Raw genomic sequence first — 12,587 nt, forward strand, 5'->3', positions numbered from 1 at the left:
CTTCCTGTATGGGATGCGACTGTGCGCATTGCTGCATTTTTCTCTGAAAACGATGTGCAAGGTCAATATGGCTAGTGGCTGAGGAGATTGTGTCTTCGCCGCGTTCTACACTGGATTTCGTGCAAAATGTCAGGTGATGGCCGTCACTGCCTAGGCATGAGCACACACTCATATGTTCACTCAAATATTGGAAGCAAACAGGGGCAGACTGATTGTGTACCATTTATGACTCGAGATCGTGATCATCTTGCTTTGGCAATCACTTCCATGTCCTTAATGAGACGTCCATGCTCCACTGTGGTCTGTCTCTCAGTCATCCTCTCCTCAAGCCCCGACCTTTACAGTACCGTCACCCTTTCCCCCTCCACCGTCAACGTCATCTTTCTTCTCCTGCGCATCCTTGGCCTCCGCTTCGTGTCTTGGGCAGTTTGTTGTGAGAAAGACTGACTTCGTTCCCATTATCGTTTCTCGGCCGCCGGAGTTGTTCTCGCAGCCGTTCGAACCTTTTGGAGCGGAGTTGCTAACCCCCTCACAGTTCATGTACACACGACCGTAACCCTCCGGATTTTCAGGAGTGGATCCGTATTTGCATCCACATTTGTGGAAGTTTGTAACCCACCAACACATTGCGTAAAGGTGGCAGCTGAGTAGGGTGTTGAGGTTTTGCTGTTGAACAGTGGAGGACTGTGCTAGCCGAGATGTGAGAGGTAGGCTTGGAATTTGGATTGGTTTGTTTGCTTGCTGTTTGATGATGTATATAAGAGTATAAAAGCCTGTGAAGAGGAGTTTTTATAGTCCTCCATGACGCATATAATAACTAGTTGTGACTCTGGCCAGCACGATTGAGTCCGCAATGATGCCTCACCTCGCTCCTCTATGACTGGTTTGTCCTCATAAGTCCTTCGGTGTCATCAGGTCCTTCACTACACGTACCGCAATTTGGCCTACCTCTCATGATGTGCAACGATCAAGGTGGCACAACACCTGTATACAGTTAGCCTCACTTGAACATGACTGTTTTGACGTGTTTAAGTAAAACGTGTATGCAGATGTGCCATTGCTATGTGTTACATCTTCACTAACGCAGCATGCCAGGCTTCCCTTGATTATCGATTGCGACAAGAACAGGTGCTCGGTTCAACCCAGACGTCCCTTACCACCGCCATATTTTCCCTCTGGGCCCTCAAGGTGAGCATCCAATACTGCTGATGTTCCACTGAGTACGCTCTTGATGGCTTCAGGCAATAGCCTGCTGAGCTCATCTGAAGTGGATGCATGTGCAGCCCAGATCTGACCACCACTGGCCGCCTTGGCGATGCCTGAGTAGTCTGGAGTTGGCGCAAAACTGATATTGAGTTCCTCGTTGCTGACTTTAGAACCCTCTCCATCAGGGTGTACCAGTAGCATGGATCGTCGCGGAGCGTTCCAGCCCTTGTTGTTGAGGACGACGGTAAGGATGGGAATGTTGTAGCGCTGCGCAATCCAGTATACTGATCCGGGAACGGAAAATAGATAGGTACCGTCTCCAACAATCTGACACACGAATTGCTTCTTTCCTTCGGTATCAGTCGCAAGCTTGACGCCAAGCGCACCACCTCCAGACCACCCAAGTCCGCCACCACCGCAGTTTATCCATGAGCCAGGAAGCGTAGCCTGAATCTGGTCCGCAACAAAGCCAGTCTGGGTAACAGCCTCTATAGCCCAGATGGTATCATTAGGGCAGAGCTTTTTGAGTTGAGAACAAAGATATGGGGTACTGAAATGGCCCTTGTCGTCGACCTTGGCTTCGCCGGCAATGCCTTCGAGTTTCTTCTTATGCGACTCTTGTAACGCTGTCCACCGTTGGCTGAAAAGTTGGGAAGAGATCTTCTCTTTGAGTTGCGATTCAAAGTATTCATTGAGCTGCGTCAGTGAGGTATAAGAGTCGGCTCTGTATCGTTGTGTAGCGTTTAGGTAGAACACAGGCATCTGTTGTTTTAGGGGGTCGACATCGACGTGGAAGATCTTGGCATTCTCCTTGGGATGGCACTGTGTGTTGATCCAGGGCACGTCGCAGTCGAGGACCAGGATGACGTCGGCTGTCTTGATGGCAGGGTCGTTGCCGTACCGTAGGCCGAGCCAAGCTGGGTGATTTGCGGGGAAACACATGTCACTTCCTCCGGTGTCCAGTACACGAAGGCCCTTGACGTTGTCAGCCACCCGCACGAGTTCTTGCACAGCATCGTGATTTCGCCCCGAGTATCCGGTGATGATGAGAGGCTCCTGAGCGTTCACCAAGGCCTCAGCAATCGTCTTGACGCCCTTGGGAGGAAGGGCAGCGGGTTCGACGGGATGCCAGAAGTCCATCTCCAGCTTGTATGGAGTCAAGTCCTCTTCCATGGGCTCGCGCGCGCCATAGAGATAGACAGGCCCCTTGGGATCGCTCATGGCAAACGAGAGAGCCCGATTGACCATCTGCTTGACATTCTTGCCCGACTTGATCTCGCCCGTGTACCTGCAGTACTGGGCGACGATCTGCTTCTGGTCCGGCACGTCTTGTATCCAGTGGATGTATTCCGTCCGGCTGCCGCGCATTTCGCCCTCGATGGTGAAGGGCGATAGGCCGGCGAAGATGAGGACGGGTGCGCGGCCGCACGAGGCGTTATGTACGGCGGCTCCGAGGCCTTGGGTTCCGACGTCGACGTGCACGATGACACATTGGGGTTTGCCCGTCAGTCTGGCATATCCGTCCGCCATGGAGAGGGCGACCATCTGGACGCGTCAGTCGCTGGCCGTGTTGAAGTGCATCTCAGGTGCCTACCTCGTTCGGACATGTGATGATCTTGGGGAATTGGCCCTTCTTCTCATTCTGGCCTTTGACGATGGCTTCGATGATCGAGGGATGGTCGGACCCAAGGTTGACGAAGACGTGACTGACGCCGTACTCCCAGAGCGCCTCGAAGAAGGCAAAGGACGCAGTGTAGCTGGCGATAGTCAGTACATGATACGCCTGTGTATGCGGTGGTCATACTTACACCATCTTGTGTGCCGTGTGCTATATTATCTGTCGTGTGTCCAGACTGACTTGAGGACAGGTGCGCACAAGTCCGATGACGGCGTGCGTCGGAGAATTGGATGCCCCATCGCTCCTGCTGCTATCATGGGATGGATACAGAATGGGCAGCGGCCCCACCAGAGCGCGGGGAAGCTTTGCTGTCGCGGTTGGGGTTTACGGCAGGCCGACTACTCATCATCGGCATTCTGAGGCGCGGCGGCGGCTGTTGACGGGACCATCAGACCCGCATTGCATCTCAATTGACACTCGTCTCGACGCCATTTCATTAATCGCCCAAGACTGGCGACATGTATGCGACGGCGCAACGCGTATAAACTGTGGCAGATGAAGGAGCTCGCCCTGTCGCGCCTGCACGCTATCCATCGCGTCGCGGCATGGTTCCGCCGTGCGGAAAAGCCACTTTGTGACCAGGACACTCCCCATCTGCTTGCACTTCAACACAGCGCTCGCCTTCGCCATCTCTCGTCGTCATGCCACCCGTCAGGGCTATGACGGTCTTGCCCAAACTTGTAATGTCTGCACAATCACTGCAGGAGGCCGACGCCGCGAGGCATCCGTGTCAAACGCGTTTCATCCCAAGCACGCGTATAGAAAGTCAGGTAGGCCCAGCTACACCCTGATCATCCCAAAGGATCTTGGTCACTCATCTAGACTCTGCAAAATGCGTTTCTATCTCGTTTGCCTTCTATCGTTTGCTCGCTCAACAGTCCTTGCATATCATCCCGAAGAATGCCCATCCAATTCGACACGCCACATTCAGTACCCGACATGCCTTGGGCTACCGGACGTCTATCTCGTCAAAGCAAGCGAAGGGAAGGGTCTGGGTGTTTTCGCTGCTCATGACATAGACATAGGCGATATCGTCATGCGCGAGACGCCTGTCCTCAAGATTCGTTTGCCAAAGCTGGCGAAAGGGAGCCCATACCCCATGGCAGCTGTCGCTATGCTACTCCAAGAGCAATTTGGCACCCTATCGCTAGAGTCACAAGAGGAGGTCCTCTCTTTAGCACATGAAGCGAATGCTGTAGACAGCAAACCTCAAGATACTCTAGGCACCATCTTTCGCAACAATGCCTACAATACCGGCGATCAGGTTGGCCTCTTCCCTAAGATCGCTCGAATCAACCACTCGTGCCGACCAAACACGAGCTACTACTGGAGCGAAAAGCTGAACAAGCGCATCGTCTACGCCACACGCAAAATCAAGGCAGGGGAAGAATTCTTCGTGTCTTACATCTCACTGCTGCTCAGTCGGGAGGATCGCCAAAAGCAGCTCGATCGATATGGCTTCCGGTGCCACTGTGAAGCATGTGCACACGAGCGAGCCGCTCAGATAGCTAGCGACAATCGCCGCATCACCATCAAAAACGCCTTCTCCAAGTTCGAACCGCAAATGGTGCTGACGGCGCCACAGTCCAAGGCCGGGAAGCGTCAGGCGCAAAAGGACGCTGAGGTGAGCGTTCAACTTGCCGGACTAGTAGAGGAGGAAGGACTTGCCGACTACTATGCCAAAGCCTACAGAATTGCCGCTATAAGCCATGCCAGAGTGGAAGATTGGGCGACCGCTGCGAGATGGGCGAACCGAGCCTACGAAATACGTTACATGGAGGATCCGGACTCGAAGAGCACATTGGAGTTGCACCACCTCACCAGCAGTTTCATCTCAAATTGGGAGACAGAGCTGCGAAGTCGTGATTCAACATGACATTCTGCAAGCGGCTTTGACACTCGCGTCGCATTGCCCTGCATATGATGCGGAAGATTGGCCGTTCCAGACCTGCGGTTCGCACATGCGGCCCTGTTCACCCGGTCGCCCGCTTATTAGCCTAATGCATCACCACGCCTCTGCGTCTTCGCATTGCAACAAACGTATCTTCACCTGACAATCATCACGATCATTCATAACAATCCAGCAACATGAGTCTATCGCAGATTACGCCCAGCATGTCCAAGCAGAGACTCATCGACCGCGACGAGCGAACTCGCAAAAAGCCAATGCGCATCCTGGTTCTGGGCATGTGTCGTACGGGAACGACCACTATCGCAGTCGCACTCCGTAAACTTGGCTATACCTCGCATCAAATGCGCGATGTGCTCGCCAAACCGTCTGAACTCGCGCTGTGGGAAGAAGCTGTCAACGTCACTCTGTTACCGCCCCAAGAACGGCCTTCAAACCAACAGAAGATGGAACCGTATGGCAAGGCAGAGTTTGACAAACTATTGGCCGACTACGATGTCGTTATGGATCTACCCGGTTGTGTTTTCGCATCGGAACTGGTGAAGGCCTACCCAGAAGCCAAGGTCATCCTGACGAAGAGGAGGTACGAAGACTGGGAACAAAGCATGCAAGACAGTATATGGTGTCTTGATACGTGGCGGCTATTCACTCTCTGTCGTCAACTCAACATCACACAGTTGGCACCATTGATGCGACTTGTACATTCCATATTCCAGGTACACAACGGTAACAACTACGGTGGCCCGGCAGCAAAATCGGCATTCGACCAGCACTACGACACTGTTCGCTCGTTGGTACCTCAAAGTCAATTACTGGAGCTCGACACTGACGGAATGTTGAAATGGGAGCCCCTCTGCGAGTTCTTGGGCAAAGCGGTACCGAAGGAAGGTTTTCCGAAAACGAGCGAAGACAAGGCCATGCGCAAAGGTCTTGAGAGTGCATGGTGGGGCATGGTTCAATACTTTGTCATGTTGATCATTCTTCCGGGGCTTGTCGTGGTTGGATCTGCTATGTTGTACACATACGCGGATGAGGTGAGGGCGTATCGAGATGGTTGGTTAATGGTGGCAAAGAAGTACATGGAAACGGGAGAATTGTAACATACTGCGAGAGCTTGATGGCATTTGGCAAAATTCGTGATCCTCTTAGTCTGTGCTTGCATTCATCATACTTGCTGCATGAAGGCTTTATATGTCATATATCTAATTGTCTTGACTCATTCTACGGACTCATCTATATTGCGCTGTGTCCTGCCAGCCATTCAAGCCTTCCACCTCAGCAGAGTGAAGGAATGCTTGCCAAATTTGAACTTGCCCTGCCCATCCCAGCTACTTTCCTTGATACCAACGTTCTGCACGCCATCAGTGTTGACCACATCAACGTTGTCGCCCGTCACGGTGTGCACCTCGACCTTGTCGGCCTTCAGTCCCGGGATGTCAACCTCGAAGTCCTGCTTCTCGTTGACATTGGTAACAGCAAGGTTAATGAAACCATCTTCGCTGAGCGTGGCGCTGCAGTCCAGGTAGGGCGTCTCGATAGTGTTGCGGATCCAACTCGGGTTCGTGCGGCCGGTATATTCTGGGGCGCGAACATTGAGCGCAATTGTGTGGCCACGCATGTACTTGGAGAAGAGAAGCAGAGGCCACCAAGAAGTCTGTTTGACCAGACCCTCCTTTGTGGTCATCAAGGGTGAGATGACGTTGACGCTCTGTGCGACAGTCGCCATGCCCATATCCTTGGCTTGGCGGATGAAGCCGTTCAGGAAGATGGAAACGGCAAGAGCATCGGAAAGTGTGTACTTCTCCTCAGCTCCGAGCTCACCGGGTGCACGAACGGGATCCCAAACGTTCCATTCGTCAAAGCAGATGGTCTGCCTAGGCACTGTCTCGGGAACCTTGTTCTCGATGCGTGCAAGATCGATCAAGCTCGCAGTCATCTGCACTGCTCGCTCAGCCGCCCGAGGTGCGGTAGCATTGGGCAGATGCTCCTTGTCGGCGGTGTAGATGTGGATAGAGTGCATGTCGATGAGCGACTTGGTGGTATCGCCACTGAGACCATGGACATCCCACTTGACGCACTGGTTGAGGACATAGTAGTCCCAGGATGAGTAACCAGTCTCACCGCAAAGGATGGTAGTGATAGTTGGGTCGAGAAGTTTGAGGGCTTTGGCCCATTGATAAGCCTTCTTGGCATAGTCTTCTTTGGTCATCTGCTCGACCTGCCATGGACCCCAACATTCGTTGCCGAGGGCCCAGTACTTGACCTAGGCGGTTGTCAGTATGATTGATGATGTAGGAAGAGTAAATAGAGGGTGATGGACATACATTGTAAGGCTTCTCGCGGCCGTTCTTGCGACGAAGGTTGGCGTAGTAGGTGTCGCGATCTGAGTTGCAGTACTCAAGCCATCCGAGAGCTACATCTAATCAGATCATGTGCGACAATAGTAATCGAGTGAAACGAACCTTCGTCCAGAGTGCCAGTTCCGAAGTTGAGGCAGAGATATGGCTCTGTGCCGACTTCTTCACACCATTGCATAAACTCATCCGTACCAAATGTGTTTGGCTCGATGCCAATCCATGCCAGCTCAGGCCTAGGCTCAGCATTAGCTTGCTGTAGCGGACATGCTGAACAAATGGTGGCTGGGTCGATGTCACATGAACACGCTTGTGGCGCCAGTACGGCCAACGGCACCTGATCCTCAAGACGCGTCGGCAGCCCCCAACGCACATGTGCAGTTAAGGGACGCCACGCATGAGTTAAAATCCGTGATAACTTACCTCTTTGGTCTGTTCTCTTTGGGTCCAACACCATCAAGCCAATGGTATGTGGCTACAAAGTTTCCGCCCGGATACCGCACTACAGGCACATTGAGTTCCTTGAAAGCTTCAATGACGTCCTTGCGGAAGCCTCTCTCATCGGAGAGAGGGTTGCCGGGATCGTAAATGCCGCCGTAGATGCAGCGGCCCATGTGCCTGGTGCGTGGTCGGTTAGCCGAAAAAGAAACACGCACCCAACGCCAGCCGCAGGGCGTCTATTCTTGAGCTTACTCAGTGAATCCTCCATAGATATTGTCGTTGATCTTAGCGATCTTGTGAGAAGGATGTATAGTGATGGAAGGCGTTTCGCTCTCCTCAATCTTGGTGAAGCTTGCCATGATGATGAGGGGGGAGGATAATGATGCTAGAAGATTGAAAAGGTGTGGTGTTTTGGGAAAGAACTTCACATGCAAGATCAGGACTCACGATGGTAGTGGCCTGACCTTCGCGATGTCGTTGAAGGCTTCATGGCGGTCTTGCCCACCTCCGGCTCGGCGTCGGTGCCAACGCCAGATTGGTTGACGCACCCGACGCTGACACATGCTCCCATTCGTGGAATTTCCCCAGCGGACGCTAGCTGCTATCATCTCGGAGACATGCCACACTATTGTTGTTTACAGAAAAACTGCCGCCACGACCACGGGGAGCCAAGAAGACTTCCACCAGTGGAAACGTAGCGCATCCTACATTTGCATCCTGAATATGCATGTGCTAACGTTATCGCGTTGGAAGCAAAAGTAGCGATTCGGGCTACGATCGACCGAACAAGTGCTGTCGCCTCGGTATTGACGCCGATGGCTGGTGATGCAGGGATGAAGAGGCGGGTCGCGGAGAGAATAAACGCGGAGTCGAGTCAGTGTCCCCGCTCTTTGCGGAGACCGTGGAGTAGCCTCGTTCGATGCGTTCCCCAGACCGCGGTCAGTCATGGGTGGTGACATGGTGCAAGGGAGCAGCGCAGCAGGATCAATAATGCCTTCAAGTATAAAGGGCCAGTAGGCTGCCGATGGTGGGTCGCTCTACGCATCGCATCCCCCTCCCCACTGCAGCGCTCAATCTCCTCTGCAGCAGCCATGGCGCTCCCTCCCAAAGTCTACCAGTTCCTCGTGGGTCTTTTTGCATCCCTTGGTTCGCTATTGTACGGTTACGATCTCGGTGTTATCGCCCAGGTCATCGCCTCCGGAGCGTTCAAACGCGAGTTCAACGATCCTGGCTCAAATGCAAAAGGAGCCGTTGTGTCAGTCTTTACCGGTGGTGCCTTCTTCGGTGCCATGTTCGGTGGTCCCGCCGGTGACTACTTCGGTCGACGACTTACTATCTTGATGGGTGCCTGCGTAAGTACTCTCTAAGATATCTGCTAGTGCGTGCTATTGCTAACGCAATGATGATTGTAGGTTTTCATGCTCGGTGGTGCTCTGCAGACTGCTGCCGTGAACCTCAACTTCCTTTACGCCGGACGTGTCCTTGCTGGCGTCGGTGTCGGTTTCCTCGTCATGATCATCCCTCTGTATCAGTCCGAATTGGCTCATCCCAGCATCCGTGGACGTATTGGTGGATTGGTGCAGTTCATGCTGGGTATTGGTGCCCTAGCCGCCGCCTGGATCAGTTATGGCGTTGACATCGGGTTTCCGGACAGCGACAATGGTCAATTCCGAACATCACTGGGTATCCAGGTCGTACCTGCCTTTTTCTTGGCCGCTCTTATCATGCTGTTCCCCGAGTCACCCAGATGGCTTATCAGCAAAGGCAAGGTCGAGCAAGGTCTTACGAATCTGGCCAAGCTTCATGCCCATGGTGACACCAACGACGTTTGGGTTCAAGCCGAGTTCCAGCAAATTCAGGAAGCCCTCAGTTTTGAGCGAGAGCACGAGGCTCAATCATATCTCGAGCTTTTCAAGGACAAGTCGTGCTTCCGCCGCCTTTTCCTCGCCTGTGCGCTTCAGGCTTCCGTTCAGATGACTGGTGTTTCGGCTATCCAATACTACTCAGTTACCATCTACGAGCAGATGGGTATTGACGGTACCGAGGCGCTCAAATACCAAGCCATCTCTTCCGTTCTTGCTCTTTGCGGACAAGCGCTCTGCATTGCCTTCATCGACCGACTGGGACGTCGCTGGACTCTGATCGGTGGTAACCTTGGTAACTGCCTTACTTTCATCGTATCCACCATTATGCTGGCTGTCTTCCCTCCGGGTTCAACTGGAAACGCTAGTGCTTCGTGGGGCTTCATTGCCGTCACCTGGCTGTACAACTTCTGCTTCTCATCGACTTGTGGACCGCTATCTTGGATTATTCCCGCCGAGATCTTCGACACAAAGACCCGTTCTAAGGGTGTATCGATCGCCACCATGACGTCCTTTGCCTTCAACACTTTGATTGGCCAAGTCACCGAGCTCGGTATGGTATCTGTGGGATGGAGGTTCTACCTGCTGTTCGTTGTAAGTACTCTCGCAACTCAACAACTTGACCTTACACTAATCAAATCCTCAGATCTGCAACTTCACCAATGCCGTCTTCTTCTACTGCTTCTTGCCTGAGACCGCCAAGCGTCCTCTCGAGGAGATGAACTACCTCTTTACCAACGCTCCTCTCTTTGTTCCCAACATGAAGTCGTCAGAGTGGGGTCTCGACATCGAGCGCCGTGTTGAGGAAGTCGCTGCTAAGCAGGGCTCGGTCTCGCACGCCGAGCATGTAGATGTCAAGCACGCCATGTAGGAGGCCAACAATATGTAGTTTAGCTTCCTGTTCGAATTCACGTTTGGTGCTGGAACCTTTCATCACTATCTTCACCGTCTGGTTGGGACTGTGATGACGTGGATAATGAAACAATACCCACCAAAGCTTTTTTTCGTCTTTTTGCGACATCAAAGTGACTCTGAACGTAAGCGCCAGTGACAACGCAACTTCTGGACAGTTCTGATGTCATTCATCGAGGCCATTGCCATGTACAATGGCAATTCTAAGCATTGCTGTTCATTGGTTCATATAACATGGCGTGAGATATGAACTCTGAACGATCTTTTGTATCACATGTCTCTTATGTCGCAAAACTAGTGTTTTGTATCTCTTATGTCTCCCTTATCTGTCTACATGACTCAGAGAAGACTGTGTGATATCTTGAAGGATGTATCAGTAGACAAGACACGAGAAGTAGTAAACTAAGTCTCTACCGTGTGGTATTCACTATCACTAGTCAGCGTTGTAGGTACACGAAGACTCTTCTAGTGACGAGCCAATTCAGTCAGCTGATCAGTGCATTGTAGACATACTGGGCTCGCGCGTACTGCAAACAGCTTCTACCGTATGAAGCAAGGCACTGCTTATAATCTCTCTCATCCCACCTTACAACAGACGACCAATAACGCAAAGACCCTCAGGCAAGACAGCTCACCACGCAACAAAACAGGACTACTTTTACACTGAGACAGATGAAAAGCATGGCACAAGCAGAGGTGGTCATGCTTACGGAGTACACTACTGTGTATCCCACAGACGTTGCTCAGGCTACGTTCGAGCCGTCCGCATCTACGACAGCCGCCGTTAGTCTTTCCGCAAGCCGGAGCAGCAAGATCCCTGAACCCACTATTTCGCTATCATCGGCTATTCCCTCTCAAACATTACCGCCTACTTCTTCGACCACTGTTATTCCACTGGGTCCAGAACGCCACTTTGACGATACCCCCATCATCGTCATCCTTTCACTATTCATCCTCTTTGCTATTCTTCTCATCGCAATGATAGGTTACTTAGTCTTCATGCGATTCAAAGGCAAATGCTCCTCGTGCCAAGATCTGCAAGAGCAGATCTCGAAGTGGGAGTGCGGGGAGCTTAAGCGCATCACACCGCAAATGGTTATGAAGCGTGATATGCTAAACAAGACCCCCTGGGCACATTACACTTCTTCGGAACTCGACCAGGAAACTGGATATCTTGGGCACAAAATGTCCCGCGCGCCGACTATCTACCAGGTTGAAAGAGAAAGGGGGCCGTCGCTCTTCCAAAAGATAAAAGCTCGCATTGTCCGGGGAGGTAAGTCATCAGCCCCTCCAGACTTACCGACTAACTACAATGACGGGCATCGTTACTCCGCTCGATCCTCTGCATATTCGGCGTCTACATACTACGACCCCGAAAAGGATGACAAAGAGATGCGTATCTTCACCGAAGTCTCAGCACCAGATGTTTCCAGCGCTCGCGGACCCCTCCGCAAAGAGTCAGAAGAGCCAAAGCGCTACACTGCATACGCACCCACTGAGCATGATGAAGGCTATTCTTTGGAAAAGGAGATAAACATCGCCCACGCGATGGCGTGTCTGGAATCCAAAGAGTACAAGGATGCCAATGCAGTCCTACAGCGTCAATCCGCAACAGACTCTGAGATGCGACGCGCTCTGGGAGTCGTCAATACTAAAGACCAACAGATGAAGGTCGCACTACATCCCAGCCTGTACTCTGAGGTCGACAAGTCACAATATGAGTCGCCAGCTGACAACACCCCTTCGCAAGCTGAGGAGTACCAGCCGTTCAGCTGGCGCAAGAAAGGCCGTAGACCGCCAGATCTGGGAGATTAGCACGAGGCCGTTGAATAGTACTGGAACAGGGAATCAACCAGTGAGCGCAAGAGTCCGTAGCTATGGGCATATATTGGTCGGACCGGGAGACGAGCGAGAGATTACCTAGGATCCAGCAAGTTTTCGTATCCAGTTGCCGAGATAGAAGATGTAATGCAATTCAATAGTATATCCTTCACTTTCAGCTTTTTCTCAGCGTGTACTCAGTATAACCACAGGGGTATATAACATGCCCCCTTCATGCGTCGTATACAGTATCTCGGAATAGGCTTTCATGAAGTGATTCGGCTTCGATATGGCTGTCATCACTCGTCGGTCCGCCCGTGATCCGCACCAGGTGGGGATCTGTGAGGTATTCGCGATCATGAGTCAGCCTGCAGAATCCTGCACAACATTCGATACGAGTGGTG

The 12,587-nt window shown here is 52.2% G+C and overlaps 6 protein-coding genes across 6 annotated transcripts; 4 read left to right on the plus strand and 2 right to left on the minus strand.

Annotated features, from left to right (window-relative positions):
• Window positions 1–1,137: 1,137 nt before the first annotated feature.
• Window positions 1,138–3,019, minus strand: J4E90_008539 (uncharacterized protein; the record flags this gene model as incomplete). The annotated part of the gene is made up of 3 exons (XM_051438063.1): window positions 1,138–2,751; window positions 2,801–2,963; window positions 3,015–3,019. The coding sequence occupies 3 exons, from the start codon at window positions 3,017–3,019 to the stop codon at window positions 1,138–1,140; spliced, it is 1,782 nt and encodes a 593-aa protein (XP_051288062.1).
• A 697-nt stretch (window positions 3,020–3,716) lies between these two features.
• On the plus strand, window positions 3,717–4,760 carry J4E90_008540 (uncharacterized protein; the record flags this gene model as incomplete). Its single annotated transcript, XM_051438064.1, has 1 exon — window positions 3,717–4,760. One exon carries the CDS (start codon window positions 3,717–3,719, stop codon window positions 4,758–4,760), a length of 1,044 nt encoding a protein of 347 aa, XP_051288063.1.
• Window positions 4,761–4,972: 212 nt separating this feature from the next.
• On the plus strand, window positions 4,973–5,893 carry J4E90_008541 (uncharacterized protein; the record flags this gene model as incomplete). Its single annotated transcript, XM_051438065.1, has 1 exon — window positions 4,973–5,893. The coding sequence occupies one exon, from the start codon at window positions 4,973–4,975 to the stop codon at window positions 5,891–5,893; it is 921 nt and encodes a 306-aa protein (XP_051288064.1).
• A 161-nt stretch (window positions 5,894–6,054) lies between these two features.
• J4E90_008542 (uncharacterized protein) lies at window positions 6,055–7,947 on the minus strand (the record flags this gene model as incomplete). The annotated part of the gene is made up of 5 exons (XM_051438066.1): window positions 6,055–7,056; window positions 7,118–7,206; window positions 7,256–7,383; window positions 7,571–7,765; window positions 7,841–7,947. 5 exons carry the CDS (start codon window positions 7,945–7,947, stop codon window positions 6,055–6,057), a joined length of 1,521 nt encoding a protein of 506 aa, XP_051288065.1.
• A 732-nt stretch (window positions 7,948–8,679) lies between these two features.
• Window positions 8,680–10,321, plus strand: J4E90_008543 (uncharacterized protein; the record flags this gene model as incomplete). The annotated part of the gene is made up of 3 exons (XM_051438067.1): window positions 8,680–8,940; window positions 9,001–10,044; window positions 10,097–10,321. 3 exons carry the CDS (start codon window positions 8,680–8,682, stop codon window positions 10,319–10,321), a joined length of 1,530 nt encoding a protein of 509 aa, XP_051288066.1.
• Window positions 10,322–11,043: 722 nt separating this feature from the next.
• Window positions 11,044–12,177, plus strand: J4E90_008544 (uncharacterized protein; the record flags this gene model as incomplete). Its single annotated transcript, XM_051438068.1, has 1 exon — window positions 11,044–12,177. One exon carries the CDS (start codon window positions 11,044–11,046, stop codon window positions 12,175–12,177), a length of 1,134 nt encoding a protein of 377 aa, XP_051288067.1.
• Between the last annotated feature and the right edge of the window lie 410 nt (window positions 12,178–12,587).

This window comes from Alternaria incomplexa (assembly GCF_024043165.1).
Source record: "Alternaria incomplexa strain BMP 0042 chromosome Unknown scaffold_13, whole genome shotgun sequence".
Lineage (NCBI taxonomy): Eukaryota > Fungi > Ascomycota > Dothideomycetes > Pleosporales > Pleosporaceae > Alternaria > Alternaria incomplexa.